The sequence below is a fragment of the Cryptomeria japonica genome, chromosome 3 (genome assembly GCF_030272615.1).
Source record: "Cryptomeria japonica chromosome 3, Sugi_1.0, whole genome shotgun sequence".
Lineage (NCBI taxonomy): Eukaryota > Viridiplantae > Streptophyta > Pinopsida > Cupressales > Cupressaceae > Cryptomeria > Cryptomeria japonica.
The window spans coordinates 203868228-203891156 of record NC_081407.1 but is presented as its reverse complement, the minus strand read 5'-3'; the positions used below and the strand labels follow the sequence as shown (position 1 = coordinate 203891156).

General features: G+C 36.0%; 1 protein-coding gene across 2 annotated transcripts in view; it reads left to right on the top strand.

The window, feature by feature from the left end:
• Nucleotides 1–22929, top strand: part of LOC131034229 (histone-lysine N-methyltransferase CLF) — a 147243-nt gene that overhangs the window by 64924 nt on the left and 59390 nt on the right. For both annotated transcript variants that reach the window (XM_057965635.2, XM_057965633.2), the window contains 4 exons: nucleotides 21848–21932; nucleotides 22218–22373; nucleotides 22529–22576; nucleotides 22664–22738. In XM_057965635.2, the coding sequence (XP_057821618.2) occupies nucleotides 21848–21932; nucleotides 22218–22373; nucleotides 22529–22576; nucleotides 22664–22738 (364 nt within the window). The remainder of the gene's footprint in view (nucleotides 1–21847; nucleotides 21933–22217; nucleotides 22374–22528; nucleotides 22577–22663; nucleotides 22739–22929) is intronic.

Below are 22929 nucleotides of genomic sequence, written 5' to 3'. Positions count from 1 at the left end.
GATTTTTATTTGTGCATGATTTAGTTGGACATGTTTTATTCCTCAGCGAATTTTGGATGATTTTCTTCCTTGGATATGAAAGGGCGGACTTTCCACCCCTTTGGACAGATTTCGGTTCATGCTTTATTTCTTAAAAACAAACTTGGAAGGCTTGGAATATGTCCTTGGAATATATATTGTCTTGTCTTTGTGCTTCATCAAACCTCCAATCTATTATGTTTTTGATTCACTGTCCATGATGAACATGGATTATCTTCAGACAATTTCAACTTTGGCTTTCAAACACACTATAAGTGAATTTGTTTTGTGTTTTGCTCATGCCAATCTTCATTATGGCGAACTTTTAAACTGTTGTATTCTGCTTGGCTTCCAAACCCTTGGAATGCTTACATCCATGGCAAACTTTATTGGCTCTGTCTGAATTTGATTATCTTTCCATGTCTTGTGCAATTTTTGGAAGAAATTAATGCAGCAATCTGATCTTCTGAACTCGAAGAATTCAATCTATTTACCTTGATTGCTGTCACAGAGTTTTCTTGATCTTCACACAAACTTGAACACTTCTATCGTGCTACAGAACCTTATGCTGCTCTTACAATAAGCAAATCTTGCTTGGTAATTAAAGTCCTAGGAACAATTACAATACTTAAAATTGCTATTATTGCAATTTCGGGACCTCCTCAAATGGAGCAATTCACATTGCGAATATAGAAGATGCCATTTATGACATATTCTAACACTTGTACAAGTGGTTTTAAAGGATGAAGATTGAAATAACCCCTCCCTTTGTGGATATTTATTTTTCTGGTTTTTGTCTCTTCTTTGTTTTTTCTAATTTCTAATTTTTTTGTGTTTTGTGATATAATGAAATAAATTGCAGGATTTTAAAGAGGAATGTTAGAAAACCTTTCTACTAATAATTAAATTCACTTTCTGTAAACTCAAGAACTTTATTGCTGATTAAGTAAAGAACAATACATACTCTAATCAAATGCCTTTCTGAAAACATATAAGCAGATCACACGGTACTGCCAGGCTGGAATGAATGTACAATAACTAGTTGGTATGGTATGGCCAGGCTCAAATGAAGGTACAGCAGCTAGTTGGTATGGTATGGTCAGGCTGGGACTGCAAACAACAGATTAATCTGCCCTTAAAATACTACTTATTATAATTGCTCTTCAATAGTTGGGAAAGCCTTTAAAATTATATCTGGGAAAAATTCATAAAACCCTATGTGGGGACCATAAAATAGTATGGCCAGCCTTGAGAAAGCTATGGCTTGGGTAGTGAATGGTACGATCCTCCAAAATGATCTTCAATCTCTTCCAATCTGTAAACTATCGACTTCGAGATGCCTTATCAACTTTGCAAAACTAATTTCAATGATGCACAAATATAATCTTTGAGTGATATTACCAAAGAGTGAGCTTGGGTGATCTTCCGCACCTGCAAACACTGATCCCTCTAAGAGTTTTCGTTCTCTTTATCAACAAACCCTTGCTCTCAAAAACTTCATTGATTTCCAAAACATGAATGAATAATGAAGCTCTTAAATGAGCTTTTATTTTCCTCCAAAAACCCACATCCATTTTGGCCTTTTTAATCATTGAAATTGTTGGCCTTTAATGTTTTAAAAATCCCCATAGTTGGCATCCACTTTTGGCCTATTTAAAAGTCATTTAATGAAAAGACTTTTAATAGTCAATATGACTTGCTTATATCATTACTTTATGAAATGACTTAAAATAATCATTTTGATCCCTTATATCATTATATCGTAAAGTCACTTAACATAATTTAATATTTTTAAAGCTAATACTTGATAAGACTTTAATAAATTAAATTAAATCATTAAACCTTGATAAATGCTAAATGCTAGTTCAACAATTGATTTTGCCAATTTCCCGAGTGTAACCATAGTGCCCCTAATCATCCTTGGCGACTTACTATATATAGTATGGACCCCAACATCCAAGTGACTTACTAAAAATAGTAAGTATCTAATAAATAGCTGTGAATGATCCCTAGAAGGCAATCCAAAAACCAATTGATGAACTGAGTTGGAGAACAATGGAAAAGTCACCAAAGTGTCTTCTGAAGAACCTTGAATTACCCTCTAAGGGCCCCCTACTCACCGCATTAGCCTACAAGGACCATTGATAATAGGCTAACCTCCGAAAATAACTAATGCTTAGGAAGGCACAAAAATGGGTAGATTACAAAGATAGCATGTAAGAAGGGGGAGAATACCTAAATTAGACAATTCAAATGTGGACATTTATACATTAGGAGTTACATTGTATTTGGGATTGTTGATTATACATGAGGGGCATTGGATTTGACCCATGGCTTTGTTGTATCCACAAATGTGTTATAGGATGGAAGAAGTGTATATATTCAAGCCTTGGCCTACTGTTTTGGCATTGGTTTAGTTTGTATTGCAGGGTTTTGTAACTTAGAGTTTGGGGCTAAGCATTGACATGTTGTTAATGTGTTGACCAAATTGCTACATTATTAGTGGGGTTTTTCATTGTCCTGTAAGATTTATTTTTGAAGTAATATATTGAGGTTTCCTTTTGGTAGTTGATTTTAATACTTGAAAGGATTTTCCCATTTATATATTGTGTCATGTTGTCTTCTATTCCATCTTCTATTTGGTCCATTTATTCTTGTAAGTTTCAATAAGGCATACTTTAGTATAGACCAACAAGTTTCATTACTCTAACTTGCTCTTATTTGTAAAACCAACATTTGGTATTAAACCTTTGTTTTGATTTGGCCTTGTGAAGGAAGGGGTGCCTTTTTAAGTTTTAATTGTTTGTAGTGGGAGCACTCACATGAGTTGGAAATCAGATTTGAAAATAATGGCCAATGCCTTGAAAGTGGAGATTGATAAATTTTACAAATAGTAATTGGGGTTGCAGAATTGAGGATGGAGAATCTCTTGGTTGAAAGAGACCTATGAATCATGACAAGCACTGCACTAGGTAGTTTGCTAACTTGAGTGGATCAGTATATTAGAAATATGGGCAGAGATTTGAGGACAATTTGTAGAAGCTCTACATAAAATTTTCTACACATAATACACTTGCATTCTTCATTATTTTTCAATCAATTCCATTATACTTATATAGGATTTTAATCTCCTATATTATAGGAAGCTCCCGAAACAACTTTCCCAAATATATTGAGTTGTATGAACAATTGAACACATTCGTACCACTAATACAATAACCTATATGACAACCAATAACAAACCTACCACATTATTATTTTAGGCATCGTATGATGCAATATTCGTAACACTCCCTCATATTGCATCATACTCCAAATGGGGATATTGGACCAACATTGCATGATGACCATGTTTTGTAGCTCATCATATTATACAAGTAGGGACATACAGATCTACTCTTGACAAGCAATAGTGAAAATAGCCTCATTATGCTCACTATACTTTAATCCAGGGATAGGGACAAACACATCTATCCAAGGTCTTACATCATGTTTGGATAGGGAGAAACACATCTATCCAAGATTGAGGTTATGAACAAGGACACACACATTTGCTCACAACAATTATGACTCGGGACACACATTCAATCATAATCACCAACTCTTGTGATTGGGGACACACGCATCCAATCATTTACATGATCTTGTGAATGGGGACAAATACATCCATACACAAACAACAAACAATAGTGATTGGGGACAAACACACCAATCACTTATATAATCTTGTGAATGGGGACAAACACATCTGTTCACAAACAACTAACAATTGTGATTGAGGACAAAAATATCCAATCACAAATACATACTTTTGATTTGATTTAGAAAATATGTTCCTCCTCACTATTTTTGTGTGGAGGGTCTTTAGTAGCTACCTCAAAAAGGTATTCTTCATCATCATCTACAGCCAATAGCCTTATTTGTGTTTAGCTTGCCCTCAAGGAGATCCTTCTCATGATGAGTGCAATTCATAACAATGTGTCCCTTCTTGCAATAGTAGCGCAAAATTCTATCGTCGAAACAATTTCCCTTTGATGTGGAAGAACTAGATTTGGAGGAATGGTTAGGCCTATTCTTTCCATACATTGCAGTTTCCTTTATAGTTTAGTCAATTTTCTTAGCTCCTTGATCAATCAAAGTAGATATTATTTCTTGTAGGGTAGTATCTACTTTGTTTGATGTGAAAATAATGTTGCCATAACTAGGAGGCATGCAATTTAACAAAATAGGTTTTGAATCATCATCATCTACTTTAGCATTTATCCCAACTAGTTGATTCAATAGGGAGAAAAACTTACTGTTATGTTGAACAATGTTATCACCTTCCATCATTTTTAACCCAAACAATTTTTGCTTTAAACTCATGTTTGCACTCGTTGCTTTTGATCTAAACCAAGCATTCAAACCATCCCACACTTCCTTTGAGGTCTTTGTTAAATTGATATGGTGGAGTTATGCATCTGATAGTGCAAGACCTATCAAATCTATTCCTCTTTGATCTTTTGCAATCCATTTTGTGCTTCCATCGACATGATTTGGGCTTGTTGTTGCTCCACTTACCACATCCCATGGATCGTTTTCAATAAGGTTCAACTGCAACTTGATTTGCCATGTGTGGAATTCTGAACCTTCGAATTTTCCTATTAATGTGCTATTTTTCTCCATTTAAAGAAATACTATTTAATCCCTCCTATAATCAAAATAATATTGAAGGTGTCGGATTCCATCGATAATGCAACTTAACACTTTTACAAATTTACATACATATTGACTTTCTAACACAATAATCTAGATCTTAGAATCAATATCTCAGACTAAATCCTATAGAAATTTAGAAGACTAATAAGAGAAAAAAGACCCAAAAAGCAATATCCTACCTTAAAAGTGTCAAATGACTAATGACAAAAGATGTTAAATTGGCAATAAATTTTAATAACAACTCTTACACTCTTATTCGCTTTAAATGAATCCTCAAGAAGCTTGGCCTCTCATCCATTGATCTTCACTTGTACAAAGTTTGCTTACAGAAAACAAGGATCTTCTTGAAAAAATAATGAATGATTACTTTGCAAAGACAAGGCTTGGTCTGGCCCGCATGAATCAATGACAGTGTATGAAAGGCTCAACCTCACACTCGCTGTGAATAGCAATGAATGCTTGACTTGTGTGGGAGATCACAAAGAGTCTTCTTGATATGCCTTCTTGCTTGTGCAATGAAGGGCGTGTGTTGTAGAGGGTTCCATGACCTAGAACAACCCTCATACAATATTATCACCTCCTCTTCACTATAAACATGACTTTATGTGGTAAAAGAAGATTGTACCCATTGTAAGATGTTTTAGCATATTCAAATAGAGCCCGCCCCTTTAAAAGTATGTGAATCAGTTTATGGGTTAGATTTGTGCCCTAGAATAAACCCTTCAATGAAGATCTTGTTATATGTACACTCTTTACAGTGAAGAACATTTACCTAGCAAATCGACACCATGGAAAATTGGAGTCTACGGTTTCTCTTGCCAAGAGCATCACTAGTGATGAGAATGGTCCAACAGTCGGATGAATGCCAACAAAAATGTATAGAAATGCCCAAAAAAAATATAGAAACCTCACTCAAAATAGAACATGCTCTAGACAAGGCAACAAAGAATGCACATATTTCTGTAGATAGCTTCTTGCAACTCCACGCACAATAACTCATCACAAGTTAAAACAGCTACAATTGTAGCTTATTGAAAGTTACTCCTCCATGACAGTCACTTGTTCTAATACCATATTAGAAATATGGGTAGAGATTTGAGGAGAGTTTATAGAAGCTCTACATAAAATTTTCTACACATAATATGCTTGCATTCTTCTTTTTTTTCATATGCTTGCATTCTTCTTTTTTTTCAATCAAATACATCTCACTTATGTAGGATTTTAATCTCCTACATAGTTGAAAAACTCGGACTCGCCACGGACTCGGCAAACCAAAAATTTGGACTCGGACTCGGACTCGTGAAAGACTCGAGAAAGACTCGGCAAAAAAAAAAATCATAGTTTTACAAAAAAACATAAAGAAATTAATGCATTTATAGAACATAAGAGCCATAATTGAAACATTACACATGTCACATACTCATAGTTTCAAACTTTCAACTCTAAAATGTATAATACCAAGATTTCTTCAATGCTAATTATGCTTTTATATGGAGCCTAATCAGACTCAGAGGTTAAATTTTCCCTACTTCCATTGGCGCAATTTCCCCCTATATTTTTCGACAGGGGTTTGGGGGCAGCGCCCCTTGCGCGCTTCGTATCGTGATACAGGGCGGGGTTGAGGGGCAGCGCCCCGCGAGGCCAAAAATACATTTATTATTTTATAAAGGCGTTGGGTGTTATGTTTCTTTTATTTTTCACTCCCTCAGTTATGCCAAATGAAGGCAATTTTTTTTTTTTTAAAACTCAATTTTAAAGCTTGCATCACTTTTTTTCTGGGTCACGCGAGTCACTTTGAAAGACTCACGAGTCCATGCAAAAGACTCGCGCGAGTCCTTGGAAAAGACTCGCGAGTCTTTCAAATGGACTTGCCAGGACTTGGCTCGCGAGTCCTTGGCGAGTCGACTCGTGGCTCCCATGGACTCGCGAGTTCATGGCGAGTCCACGAGTTTTAAAACTATGATCTCCTATATTATAGGAAACTCCCAAGACAACTTTCCCAAATATATTGAGTTGTTTGCACAACTCAAGACACTCGTACCACTAATACAATAACCTATATAACATCCCATATCAAACCTACCACATTATTATTTTATGGATCCTATGATGCAAATATTCCTAACACAATATACACGGGAAAAACTTTATAGAAAGGCAAGAATCATGATGAAGTTATGCCATTTTTACTACGTTACCCCGAGTTTTTGGGACAAGGACAAAAGGGGATGGCGACAGGAGTTTTCAGGACGACAATTTTTTTTGCCAAATTTGGGGACGGGGAAGTGTTGACGTGTCTGGAATCGCATTGCTGCAAACTCCATACGGCCAATGCAGAATAGAATAGCCGACTGATTATCCTACTCTCTCTTGAGATAAGGAAGTCTCTAATGTTGTTTTCTAAGTTTGATCAAAGGAGACTACCTCAAGGTTTCTTTTGTCAGGTCTTGACTGCAGGATCTCTCAGTGGCTTGATGTGTTTTTGCTGGAAACACAAGGGGACTTACGATTTGCAACAAGCTAGTCTACTGTGATTCTCGAATTACGCAATAAAGAGCAAAAGGAAAGGGTTAGGAGATCTAAAACTAACAACACGGGTATGCGGGTAGACGAATTCCACATAACCAATTCCTGCTTGGCCAGAATAGCTCACAACCTTGCAGGAACGGTGCAATCTTCAAAGGGACTTGGAAGATTTTCAGACTGGAGACGCACGACTAAGCACCCAATTCTGGTGCAGCTCAGACGGACACCTGCAATTGAACTAAGCACATTGAAGGCTCAGGTTAACCACACAAAAGGATACACAATTAGCATATCCTTAGTGGTATTAGCCCGAATCTATCAAATACCTGCACACCCAAAACAGAAAGATCTATCTAAAATGCTGAAAGAAACCATGCAAACAGGATGAAAAACAAGACAATAAACACCAAATCAATGTTTATATATTGATTTCAATTGCCTATTACAACAATTTCTACAACATCTCTATGCTACTGCTTAAAATCTAACCTATTCTAACTCTAAAATCTAACTATCTAACAAGCTCTGATTATCTCACTCTCTAACTATCTAACCCTTTACAAAAGAAAGGCCTCTGCCTTTTATAGATTTTACAATAATGAATCGAAGGCTAGGATGGACTGCATCCAAGGGTCCTGATTTGCCTTCCAGAAGCTGGCAGCTTTAACCCATGTCGAATTAATTCTCAGTTATCCAACCAGCAACTATCTCAACTACCTGCCACTATTTGGCTTTAATTCAAGTCTATCCAATCTTCTTGGTGGTTGGGAATAGTTATCCACAAAAAATATCTTGCACGGGACCCATAGGTAGTTTACAATAAAGCCTTTTGAGTTTTAAAACTGAATTTCTGGACTTAAATCCAGTTGTGTGCTTTTTCTCGAGAAGGCGTAAACTTTGCAGCATTCAGTGTTCTTTGGTCTTTGGTCTCGGTGGTGGACTTCATCTTTGCTCAGCGACACGGTTCCCAATGTTTGGTTGCTCTTGCGCTCTTGCATCTTTTCTTTTCCAATCTTCAACGCCTGGCCTTGAATTGCGATCCTTCCTTGATTTGCGTTTCAGGTCTTCTCCTAGTTCTTTGATGACGTCCTGCGATCAACCAATTTCATTTCATTAAATCAATTTGAAAAATTAAATAATTTAATTTTAACAAACGTTAAATTTAATTACAACGTCTGGCTTGAGAAGCTCTTTGTGAGATGTATCTTGAAAATACTTCTCCTTTCTCTTCGATTGTGAAATCTGATCCTTGGTCTTTTACTTCTGCGTGATTTTACCTTTGGAGTCTTGGGCGTTTTGAATGGGTTTATGGCGCGATTCTGGAGGTTTGAAGAACTTCTGGAAATTTTAAAACTCTAACTCATGCTTTTTTGGTGAATTTCGGAGAACTTAGACGTTTTTGAATTGGAGATATTTTCGGAGCATGGAGAGTTTATGCAAACTAAAGGGTAATTTTCGGGCCTTGAACACTTCTACAAATTAAAGAAAACTTCGGACCCTTTGACACTTTCTACAACCTGTGTGAATTTCGGACCATCAACATGCTTCGCGAATTCCCTTAAAAAACTTCAGATCTATAAACGCGTTTGCAAATTTCGGAGGTTTGAAGGCGTTTTTGAAAATTCAGAGGTTTTCATGTTTTGGGCGAACTGGGAATATTTTCGGATCTAAACTACCTTTTGGCAAGTTTTGGAGTGTTCATTGCGTTCGGGATTTTGGAGACTTGGGCTTTTGGCGAGTTGAAAGACTTTTGAACTTTTAAACATGCTTCGCAATAAACTTCAGGCCCTATGACGCCTCTGTTCGCAAGCTTCCGCCTTATCGAATTTCGGAGCTAAAGTATGATATTGCAGATTTCGAGGCTTTTGAACCTTTTTACAAATTCGCCAAAACTTGAAATTTTGCAGGTAGGGTCCGAAATTGAAGTTTTAAGGTGATTTTCGGGCCACTTGGAAATCTTGCGCACCTTTTTTTTAAAAAAAACTTCGGACCTAAAGCGTCTTTGCAATTTTGGAGAACTTCGGACCGCAAGGCACATTTCACGATTTTTAAATGAACTTCGGAGTTTTCGGACGTTAAACGTCTTTTGGCGAATTTACCCAGATTTCGGACCTATAAACGCGTTTGGAAATTTCGCGATTTTAATGCCAAATTTGGAGCTAGGGTTCGAAATTGGGCGTTTAAGTGAAATTCGGACCTAAAAGCAATTTTGGCAAGTTAAGTGAATTTCGGACCTCCAGCCAATTTTGTCAACTTTTTCACTTTTTGGCCCAAGGTCCGAAATTGGACAACTTAAGTGATTTTCGGACCTCTGGGGCATTTTCGCAACTTTTGAACTTTTTCACACTTTAGCCCCAGGGTCCGAAATTGGGCATTTTGGGTGATTTTAGACGTTTTATTCAATAAGCGCGAGCTTGGCACTTGGGCAAGTTTATCAAGATCTCCCCGGAGGATCATTTAATGGAATATAACATTTAAGTTATATTCCATATATACTTTCAGGATGTTTGAGAGTGGTTTCAGACCTCCAGGAGTTATATTGCAAATTCTAGTTTTTGGAGGTTTCCTCAGTTTTTCAGAGTTAGTCAAATTTTAGGATCAGGACATTCTAGACTTAGCCAAATTTCAAGGTCAGGACATTCCAGACTTAGCCAAATTTCAGGGTCAGGAAATTCCAGACTCCATCACTCACCAACTTGATCCTTCATATCCCCTTCCTATTCCACAAAGACAGAAAGGCACAAAATCGGGGGGTCCCTGTCCAAGATGGGGATGGGTGTGCGATTCGCACAACAAGAAGGGACGACTATATAAAGTATAGGGAAAACTTAAAATATATAGGAAAATTTTAAATGTTAATACGAAAACAATGAAAACATGGATAAAGTATGCATACATACATTATATTCATATGAAAACATGGATATAGCATGTGTATGATACAATGAAAACATTTTAGAATGTAAATTTTGAACATACAACATTGTCATTACTCAATATGCATTCATAATTCAGAATTTCAATTCATTCACATTGTCTATATGCATATCATAATAGATATTAAAGAAATAACATACAAAATGCCCAAAGGCTACACTGCTGCCATATAGTTTTATTGTCAATTTCAATATGAAAATCAAAATAGTACTAAGTAAATACAAAAAGCAAAGTATAATGCTGCCCCTAATCTGCATCTCCTAACATTACATCAAAATCAGAGTCCTCTGAGTGTCTGCCACTGTCATGGTTCACATCCACCTCATCCAATGGAATCACAACCAATCCCTATGGTGTCTCCTCATCAACCTGGGCTACATCTTTGGGATCAACATACCATCGTAAAGTTGGAGTTTGTCGATATTTTGGAGTCTGACAATCGTGAAGTCAAAGAGCACTTTACATGACGACTAGCTTCTTCACTCGTCTAGAGGCAAGTCTATTCCTCTTCATAGAGTGGATAAAGCCACATGTAGACCAATTCCTCTTTGTAGTAGAGAAACTAGCAACCTGTGAAAGTAGGCGAGTGGCAAGCAATATCTATTGTAGTGTATCCCTCCCATGCCATGTCCACCATCCAATAGGGTCTTTTTTGGCTAATATAGGTATGTCCAACCTCGCCTATGGTTTAGTCAATGTAGGACCACAAAGATTTTTGAAGTCAAGGAATTGTGCACGAAGTATGGAAGTCCGCTCTTCTATATATATCTTATCAATTGCCAGTGTAAACCCATCTAAAAACCTCATCATCATCACGTGGAAGCACCCTTCCATCCCTTGGTGCATAACATTTGGGATTGAATGCATAGGCTACCATATGAAGCTGGGTGCTCATTATGTTCTACCTCCGTGTCACAATGGGCCTAATATGTTGCTCATAGAACCCCAAAGTAGGATCCTTAGCCAAAATTGTTTGCTTAATCTTGCCAAGCATATTGTCAAATGTCTGATATATCTCTCCAAGACTAAGAGAGTCTGTATCAGCATATCTTATGCCATCTACAATAGGTGAGATGATAGAGGAAATGTATTTGCAAGTGCAAAGTTCAAAATATTAAAACCAGAATATGAAAATCGACAATCCAATAATAACTTTTAAAACAATCAGCAATTTAATAATAAAATCAGTTTGTAGTGGACCACCAATTGTCATCAAAGATCTTTTGTTTGGCAGATTTTCCTTTAGTAGAGTTTGATTCTTGCAATTTAGCCCACTCAAGATTCCCCACCATCAACTGTAGAGGATCATGCACCTCAAGCATCCTCTCCAACAAGATGAAGTAAGTGCATACCTACATTCATTAAAATAATAAAATAATTAAGTGGCATATCTATATTTTATTCAAGGAGATAAAAATAATAAATTGGAAGTTTGATACAAAAATAAGTGGCATTAGCATACCTTGTTTCAATAGGTTTGAGGAATTCCTTTGAAAATGATCTAAAGAGAGCAAGTGAGGTGTGGTGGTTGTAAATGAACATTTGAATGTCTCTAGCTTCTGCCACCACTTGCTTCACCCAATCTATTTTTCCTATGTCTTTCAATGCATTGTTCATTGCATGAACACAACATGGGGTCCAAAAGATGTGCTTGTAAGCACCCTCCACGTTCAAACCTGCTGATTTGCACACACATGCTGAATCAGTGATCACTTGTACAACATTAGCAGCCCCAACCTCCTCTATGGCATCTCTCAAAACGCCAAATTGGAACTCTGCATCCTTACGCTTTCTTGAACAATCCACAACTTTCAGAAAATAAGAACCAGCACGGCATGTGACAATGATATTGATGAGTGGCTGATGTCTAACATTAGTGCACCCATCCATCACAATAGAGCAACCAGTCCTCATCTAGGTTCGTTTCATATCCTCCATTAACACTTTAACCTTGGAATACTCTTTGTCTAAGATAGTAGTCCATAGCTTATGATCTCCAGGGGGTGTGAATGTGGGATCAAAATTGGCTATATCTATGACCATTTGTTTGAAGTAAGAAGAACGTGTTACATGAAATGAGATAGCATTAGCAAGAAAGAATCTACCTATAGATGACTCTAAAGCTTCATGTCCCTGTATGTTAAACAAAGCTTCTACTGACCCCGCCTTCTCACCACCCATCTTCCTCTTTACTCTTGTCTCAATTTGACTTCTACTACCAATAGTGGATGTCATAGGCTCAAATGTTTGTGAAGATGCATAAGAAGGTGCTGGTATTGCCACACCTTGTTTCTCCATTTCTGCGTCCATATGCTATTTATGATATTCTATTCTCTCCTCATCTTTTAAATCTAGACAAGCTTTGACCCCATGGCTTGGAACACCCAAAAAATGAGATTTTACCTGTGTAGTTGCCTCTTAAATCTGTCAAATAAACGTGACAATTCCACACCCTAGTCCCTCCTGAATTTCTTTTCTTTTCATCCTTAGGTGTAACATATTGGAGAAGAGGTGGTTTTTTATTAAAAGGGCCCTTTGCATATGTTTCCATAATTTTTGAAGGGGATTTAAATATACTAGGTTGCTGCCCACTATTTCTCCTAGCACTTCCACTTGCATTTCCTCCAACCACTTCCACTTCATTTTCACTACTATTGTCACCCCCACTGTTGCTCATTTTTTTTGAGTTTGAATGCACTGATAAAGACACAAAAAATAAAAAAATCACATTTCTTTCATAAATTCACAATATATGAATATGAAATGGCTAAGAATGTTCGTGCAATTAATATTTTATATTTATAAAAGATTAATATTCATTTAAAATAAAATACAATGGTAGCTACTTGCTAAACAAAATGAACGTTGCAGTCAAATAAATTAATACAGTATACTGAGGAATGATAGTGCTTATGGAGAATGCACAAAACCTAAACATAGTAAAAATATTTTGTGTTCTATTGGTTTTTTAGAACATGGTATCGTAGTAGGTTTGCAAATTGAAAATTGCAAACATTTTGATTAAGATTGTGGTTTTTTAATTTGAAAAAGTGCATTTAAAATCCAGGGAATCATGTTTGATTTTTACAAGTGAAAAATTACGTGATTTTTTTTTGCTAATTGTGTCCAAAAATTAACTTCTAGGAATAAATAATAGGTTGCACCAGCGAAGTTTTTATTTATTTTTTAAATCGAAACTAATAGAATGGATCAGTTGTGTTTCATATAAATTTTAACACTGGTTTTCACATGAAATCAAGACCAAAACATATAGCTGCATTTGTTCTATGCAAAATCATGATGATTTTTTCATTAAATTAATGGTATGTGTGACCAAAAATTACAAAATTGTGCCAAGGCTTTCTTAAGCGGATTCTTTTAGGGCTTTTCTAATCGCATGGCCAGTATTTGAACATTGAAGTAGCAACACCTAGGGTTTTCAAACTAGGGTTATTATTTTTTGCTATTTGTGGTTTGCGGTTAAGGTTTCTTCCTCATTTTATCGTGTTTTTTGGAGCTGTTTTTTTTTGCATATTGTGGCACAAGCCATTTGCAGAGGTATTATGTAGGTATAATTTACTAAGCTTATTGTGCAATAATATGTTAAGATCATCAAAAAGTTTTTGAATGAATTTATTTGCTAGCCATTTTCTTGGCATATTGAGGCACGAGCTATTTGTGGAGGTATTATGTAGGTATACTTTACTAAGTTTATTGTGCAATAATATTCTAGGATCATCAAAAGGTTTTTGAATGAATTTATTTGCTAAGGTTTTTCTTATGTGCAAGGGTTTGACAAGGGATTAAAGATGCTTGTGTTTGATCGGGCCATATTGTGTTTGTGGCAAAAGGAAGCCAAAATCTTGTTCTTGGGTCTTGACAATGTTGGGCAGTTGCACAATATTAGTGATGGTAAATGGGCTGATTTGGTCAACATTTTACCATGCATGTTTACTTATAGAAACTTTGAATCCAATAATTTATCACTTGATGGGAATAGTTACACTTGATCTCACAAGATTATGTGCGAAGATGTAATGTGCCCTTTCTAGGAGACAGGTAAATGAGCATGGTTGGCCTATTATATGGGTTCCTGTAGGTCAGCAGAGTGGTTAGGGGACCCATCCTGGGGTCATGGAGTTTTGCAAGGGGCTTTGTAAACCATTTAAGGCACTTAGATGGCAGTTCCTAATTTTTAGGAAACTGCCAGTTGACTGTCTGACCACCGAAGGGCCGAGGAGCATAGCAGAGTGACTTAGGAGTCTGTATCATCGATTTGAGACAGTCTCCTAATTTCTAGGGGCATCCCTACTTTTTAGGAGAAGACTGCCAATTGCTGCCACATCCAGTCATCATCCTTGGGCAGGTGACAACATTTAGTTTTCAGTTGGGGGAGGCCAAGTGTTGGAATTTGAATAAAATTAAATATTAAAGTTTTGAATTTAATATTTAATATTATGGAGTTGAGTGATTATAAATTTATAATATCACTTTATAATAATGTAATAAAGTGTCATAAAAGACCTCATGGCACGCCTCCCTAGATAGATATAATTTTGTTTTAAAAGGGGGACACTTTATTAATGATTAATAAGACCCTTATTGGATCAAACTTCTCCAATGGAAGAGAATTTATTAATAAAATGCAAGTTATGACTTTATAAAGTTGAGATATAAAGTATCTTTATAATATTCCATTATAAAGTTAATTACACAAAATAAACTAAGGAAATATGTAATAAAGTGCAATTATAATAATTCCTAGACGTGGACGCCAGTTTTGGAGGGGAAAGCAAATTTAATGAAAATTAGAATGTGGTGTTGAATTTCAAAAGTATTTTAATAGAACATTATAAAGTGTTTTAAAATAAAGAATGGAAACCGTAAAAGGTACGTTTAGGGTTGGAAGCAAATAAAGTGACTTGGACATTCTTTGGGGATTGATTCTTGATTTTTTACATCAGCTATTTGGAATTTGAGCTCTGCAAATGGGGACTTCAGCAGCAGACAAGCCTCCATGGGATGAAAACTCCTTGGGGATCAATGAAATGGACGTCCTCGCAATTCATAATTGTGGGGAATTCATATAGGATTCCTATTTGTGCTTCAATTTAGAGTTATACCAGCATATTCAGAATATTATCAGCAGATTCAAACTTTGTATTGCAGATTTAACCAGGTCGTACCATTTGGGCCATACAATTCAGTTGAAGGCTGGAAATTGTTATCATCTTCATTGTCATTACTTTCCTATAGGGGTTTGATGCATTGTACAAGCTACAGATTTCAATGGGGTCTAGATCAAGGATTCTTTGTGGAAAATCTAGGAAATTCAATAATTTGGCTTGAAGGCCAGGCACATTTCTTAGCAGTTTTAGTATTTTTGTTTTTAGTAATTATTGTTGAGACAAATAAAGCTTATTAGAGCCTTTTACAGATTCTAGTTGCTCTTAGATTGTATTTTGCACCAAATTCTTCAATAATGCTATCCCTTGTTTGGGTGTTAGACACCTAGTATGCCATTCTACTGTCCTGATGGATTAGAATTCGTAATTCTGAAAATTATTCTTCTGCTGTTCTGAAAATCAAAATTCTGAATTTAAAAATCAGTCAATTGTATTCTTGCATTTTTCTTTCCAAGTGTTGGTTTATTGGCACATTATTATGGAAAAACACTATGCAAACTATTGAAAACAAGCCCAATCAAAAACCCACAGCAAAACAGTTATAAAACATCATTATAGCAGCTTGAAAACAAGAAAAAGTTCAGTTCGGACTGGTTGGGGATCTTTCAGAAGATGATGAATGGTGCAAGGATTTTGATGTAAGCATACTTTGTTCCCATGTTGAAGATCCTCCAGATGCGTTGCCAAGATGAATGATGAATTGTACATTTTAAGAAGCCCACACTTTGAAGAGATAAAGGAATTTACTGTAGTTCAAGCCTGGTATAAATGGTTGGCCAAATAGCTTGGGAGTTTGTGGATCTTCAGAATCATATGCTTGTGAGGGTTGTGAAACTACTTAATGGACCTGTATGAGTGTAGTTTAACATGGATTAATGTCCAATGTTTGGTAGATCAATTATTCTAGAGTTCAAGGAGGTGCCAATCCAAGAACTTGGGAATTCGGCTTGGGAGCTACGTCTTTATGAGGGTTTGAGGCAACTTGACGGAGTTCTACCTAGTGTATCTTTTGCTTTGAAAGAATGACGATTCATGATTTTGAGCATTGTGAGTTTGTTTAGTTTGCATTGGTTTTCGGTGCAGTAAGACTTAAGAGAGGGTATTAGAATAATATTAAATAATTATTAGAAGATAAGTCATACTTTTGTAATAATGTCACCTTAGAACTTAAGTGAGTTTATTATTTTTAGCATTTAGGGTGAGTCTTGTCATGTTTATTTGGTTCATCCTCCAAACTCTATATAAGGAAATTAACCTCTTTGTGATTCTTGTCATGATATCTGGTACGATAATATTTTTTGATTTATTTCCTATTCAAAGGTTAGCAAGGAGCCTTGTTTTAATGACATTGGTGTATATTTCTTTTGATACAGATGGTTCTAAAATAATTTAGGTAGGAACTTTGTTCAACTTGAATGCCAATACTTTGTGTAACTCTATCAAGGCAATTGTAGATGCAAATGAACTATATCTAAAATCGATGTTGTGGTATCAGAGAATTGGTCATATTGGGGAGAAGGGACTAAAATTACTAAATAAAAAAGATATGGTTGTGGGGCTTGCTAACTATTCTCCTGATTTTGAATTGTGTGAGAACTATGTATCTGATAAAAAAAATAGGGTTGAAAATCTATTTTGGGGGCCTATATTGAACATGCAACTATATAGGATTGTTTAGAACTTTACATCATGGGCAACTTATGTGGATAAATTTCCATGCTGCTAGAGGTTGCTATATATTATTAGGAAGTAAATGATCTAAGTTTGCTTTTGTTACTTTGTATATGGAAGAGTAAGTTACCTAGTGATTTTAGTTTTTTTTGTTTTTGCTAGAAGAAAACAGTTGTGCTTCTACTAAGAGAATATTGAAATTGATTATTATACATTCTCGTTTGCTTGGAATAACTGCATATCTATGTTACCCCATGTTTTCGGGACAGATTTTTTTTGCCATTTTTGGTGACAGTAGGGGACGAATATATTAAAGGCAGGGAAAATTGAAAATATATAGGGAAATTTCAAATATTCATATGATAACATTGATAAATCATTCATCATATACATTATACGTAGGAATTGGGTTGAGTTGAGAGTTCAAATGAAGAGTTGAAATTCGTAAATTCATATACCTGATGTAAATTAATACATGAGGGGACGTCCCCTATCGTCCTGCCATCCTCAAGATGTTTTTGTTTCCGGGATGCTTGGTTTTTACCCAAGAAATGTGTGCCTAGGTAACACTGCTCCTTATCTATGTTAAATTTGATTGCATAGGTTTACATGATTTAAAAAAAAAATCTTTTAGCTTGATTCTTGATGACTGCCAGAGTTTCAAAATTTGTAAATGCATTAGAAAAAATATTACGTCAAGCCTTAAATGGCAGATATCGAATCTACAACCTGGACAGTCTGAAAGAGGAAAAGCATTCTTGAATTTTTGTGGGTTCTTTTAGGTCCTTGTTATTTAATGCATTTTTCATTTATAATTTTCTTGCACATTGACACTCTTGTTTTGAACCACATTGTTTTTAGCAGCTTACAACTCTTTCATTGTTCCTAATAGAACAAAATCTATGCTCCACTGAGTTTTTTGGATGAAGACAGTAGGGGATGCGAGATGTGTTTCTGGTATGGGGGCACTTTTGGGCCGTTTTTTAGGGGACAACAGGAGACGATTGTTTAAAAATATATAGAAATTTAAAATATTCATATCATAACCTTGATAAAGCATTCATGATAGACATTGTAGAAGCTTAAACATAGGATTAGAATTGAATTCAGATTTCATTGAGAATCAAGAAATGAATTAACAAATTTCAAATGCTTTCATTGTGAATGCGTATACATATTAAATAAGAATTATAACAAAAATGCCCAAGAGCTCCAAGTTTTAAGTATGAAATGACATAAACAAAGAAGTAAGAAAATATATGGTCGTCCTTAATCAGCAGATGGTACGTCTAAATCAAAATTGAAGCTTGAGTCAGAGTCATAGCCAAAATTAAGGGGCTGCCTCACGCATTGGAACCCCAACTATTCTCTCTTGTGTCTCCTCATCAATTTCCATACCATCTTTGCGATTAACATTCCAATGAAAGCCTGGAGTTTGATGATACATTTTTTTTTCTAATCAACTATAATATCCCAAATGGGTTATTATATAAGTTGAATGTTTTTCATATTTAGATGTTTTTAAAGTCTTTATTCATTTTATATTGGGTTCATTATTTAGCATTTTTATATAGTTTTATCTTAGTCTTTAATCTTTATTTTGCTTTTACTAGAGTGGTTTCTACCATTATTTTAGTGTTAACTTATTTGAATTTACTGGTTTTATTCTATTGTTTGTACTTGGCTTTATTCTATCATTTGTACTTGGCTTATATATATAAAATTTTATGACACTTATTGCATTTATTATGAAATATTATTTTTTATAAATTTAGTATCTTTATTATGCTTAGGTGGCACATTGTCCTTTGTGCCACCTCGCCCTTCTTCCTCTCCCTCTCTTTTTAATCTTCCTAATGCAACTAGCTAATTTCTACTCCAACTCTCTAGAAAAATCTTGATGGTGGATCATAGAGTGTGATACAGAATGCCGATGCAAAAATATACATACAATCGAATCCGAGAATTGTAACAAGACTGATACTTAGGAGTTTGGCAATCCTATAGCTGCGAAGCACTGTGTATAGTCACAAACTTTCTTCTATTGTGTAGAGGTAAGGTTGTTCCTCTTGACTGATTGGATGAAACTATATGTGGACCAAATCCTCACTGCAGTGTAGGAATTGGCAACCTATGAAAGAAAGATGAACGGTGAGTACTCTCAACTCCTGTGCATCCTTGCCATACCATGTTCACCATAGAATAGGGTTTGGTTTGAGCTAATACATCTGCATCCGATGTCGCCTCTACTATGCTGAAGGTTGGACTACACAGATTGACAAATGCAAGCCACTGTGTGTGAAATATAACAAGCTCCTCTTCAATATACATTTTTGTGAGGGCCTTCTTGAAGCCTTCTTTCACCTCTTGATCATGAGATGGAGGCACTCTCCATGGTCTTAGTGTATGCCATTTGGCATTGAGAGCATAGGCTGGCATATGAAGCAGGGTGTTCATAATGTTCCACCATCGCGTCACAATGGGCCTAATATGCTCCCCATAAAATCCCCAAGTAGGGTCCTTGCTATGCATTGCTTGCTTTATCTGTCCAAGCATGCTATCAAATGTTTCATAAATCTCTCCAAGGTTAGGAGAGTCACTATCAACATATCTAATCACTCGCAGAATAGGCTCAATGAAGGAGCAAACATATGTTCAAGTGCAAATAAGTTCAAAAATTAAAATCATAAAAAAGAATGGACATTTTTCTCAAGTTAGAAACATATATTAAATTATTAAATTAACATTTAAAAATTAAATAATAAAATCTGGAATGCTATTGGTCTTACCTCATTGTGGACTGCCAATCATCATCAAATTTTTTTTGTTTCACAATTCTTCCCTCTAGTGTGCTTGCCTCATGCCATCTATCCCACTTTGCATTGACCGCTATTGATTGTAGAGCCTCTTGGATCTCAAGCATACTCTCTAGTAAAATGAAGTAGTTGACTTATCTAGTCTCCACGAAAATGAGGAATTCCTTGCTCGAAAATGTCGTAAACAAAGCAAGTGAAGTGTGATTGTTGCAAATGAACATTTGCACATCTCTAGCCTCTGACACCATTGCCTTCACCCAATTTATCTTCCCAATGTCCTTCAAGCTATTGTTCAATGTATGCCCACAACATGGGGTCCAAAAAATGTGCCTATAAGTACCCTCCACTATGAATCCGGCTAACTTATACACGGGGGCTGAATTTGTCACTACATGCACAACATTAGAGGTTCCGACCTCTTCTATGGAATCTTTCAAAATTTGAATTTGGTTGGCTGCATTCTTCCTTTTCCTGAACAATCTATAGCTCTAAGAAAACAAGAGCCTCCTGAACTTGTGATAATAATATTGATGAGTGACTGATGTTTGATATTGGTCCAGCCATCCATGATTATGAAGCATCCAACCCTTATCCCTGTTTGTCTCATATCTTCCATCAAAAAGCTCACCTTGGAGTACTCTCTATCACGAAGGGTGGTACGTAGCTTAGTTTCTCCAGATGGAACATATGAGGGACTGACAACTTGAACATCTTTGAACCTTTGTTTAAAATATGGTGAACTTTAGACATGAAATGGTATGGCATGAGCATAAAAAAATGTTAGCAATAGAGGATTCAGCCACATCTCATGATTGCATGTTAAATAAATATGCAACTGTAGCACTTCTCTTCTTTCCCCTAGTAGAAGTAGAACCCTCTACCCCATGAGAACCAACATCCATAGATCTTGTAGGCATTGAGACACTAGGCTGCGAACTGTCCATTGGCATCAGCCTGAGTTATTTTGTTATAACCTTTCACCCCTTGACTACCTATCCACAAAAGATGGCAATAAACTCTCATATAGCTGCCTCTATATTGTTTTTGGCACAAATGACATTCCCATACTCTACTACCCCCTTAATTTTTTTTCTCATCTTTAGCAACTCTCCATGCCAATTGTAATAGAGGCTTTTTAGGATTAAATGGGCCTTATGCATAGGTTTGGAGTTGGGAAGGACATTCAAATGGGCTTGAACTTGTTGGCCATGAATAACTTACCTTTAGTGTAGTGGATTTGATGCCCTAGTTTTTTGAATTGCCGTTCTCTCCTTGATCATCTGCTGCTTTTCTCTTTGTTTGCAAATGTTAAATTAAATTAGTTTTTTTTTTCTTTTTTTGTTGTTTTGATGGATGGATTAGGTTTAGTTTTTGGTTAAAGGGGTGGGGAGGGGTGACTCTTTGTGGGCCCGGCCACCCCATTTTTGATTTAGAATTGTGTTTTGTTTTTAAAAAACCCATGCCAATTTGAGCTGGGCTGTAGGGGATGACTAGCTGTCCTCAGGACGGTTGAGGGATGCCTAGGTGTCCCCTGGTCATCCCCTATGCCCCCCCCAGCACTTTTTCGGCATTTCGGAAACATTTCCGAATTTTCATAGAGAAGGAAGACAGTGAGGGGATGTTCCCTTGATGTCGCAAGTTCCTGAAACGTTACTAGTACTGGGATGGGGGTACGACGGTATGGGATGCATTCTCGTGTAGCACAAAATAGAACCCATGCTTTATTTATGAGGATACATAGGTACATCATGTTTATACAATAAGTGATTGCAAACTGGAAATGTTTTTATAGCCTGTTAAGATGTAATAGCTGTGCTACATTGTTTGTCAGTGGGATGAATTGCTTTAAATTACGTAAGATAATTTCTTATGTCTTTTGTGTGTTCTATATGTTTGTGGATAATGTTTTGTATTTTAGGCATAATGTTGTATAAGAAGCTTTTAGCAGCCATTTTAACTATGATTATTTGGATTTATATGATCTTTGGTATACAGGATGGGGATTCAGGAACATGGTTTGTCGCAGGCAATACTTGATAGCCTCTGTCAGGTTGTAGAAGTCAAACCTAATGAAATTCAGGTATTTTCATGCTCTTGAATCCATTTTTAACAGACTAATAAGCTCAGAGCTTCCTTCTTCAATTCCTATCAGGGAATCTCAGGTTTTTATGAACAATTCAATATATGTATATGGTTCTGTTTAGTCATGTAATGGGCCTCATTGTTGCATAGTTGAGGGTTTCTCTTTGCTACTTTTCATTTCTTGTTAATCTAGGTTCTTTAAGAATTTTGTTGTTAGCTTTGTGCCTATTCATTCTTTGCTTCTTTAACAAAGGTATGAATCAGAGCCAAATGTTTCATACAGGCAAGATATGAATATCTCATCCAACAAAGTCAACATTCTGAACTTGAAGGCAAGGGATCTGGTGTTGACAATATAGCTTCTGACTGTATATTCCTTGGGAAAGACCTTGATGCAGCTATGGATTCCTTTGAAAATCTGTTTTGTCGTCGTTGCTTGGTAGGATGCCAAGCAATGAGATTTATATTTACATTGTATCTAGGTGTTAGTTGTTACTTATAAATCTGACACTGTGTCTTTTGTTTGCAATGTGACCAATTCATGCAGTATTCTTCTGCAAGAAGTTCTAAGAACTCTGGCTGCAATTTTTGCAGGTCTTTGACTGTCGTTTGCATGGGTGTTCTCAGGATCTTGTTTACCCTGTAAGATATAAGGTTATCCCTTATTTTGAAGGTAATTTTCTTAGAAATTTTTATCATGAGAGATTTAGACATCATACTTTGGTGTAGAGTGAAAAACAACCTCCGTGGACACCACCTGAAGAAGAAAGTAACATCCCATGCAGTATTCACTGCTACAGGCTGGTATTTTTTACGCTCAATCTAGTTTCAATTTCAGTGTTGTCTTGGCATTGTTTTTGGTTCTGTAATCCTCACCTATGATTTTCATACCCATAAACATTTGGCATAATATTTAGTTAATATTGAGTTCTAGTTTTTAGTTTTATAGTATTTAAGTGAGATATATGCATAAAAATGTTGTAAACTTCTATTCT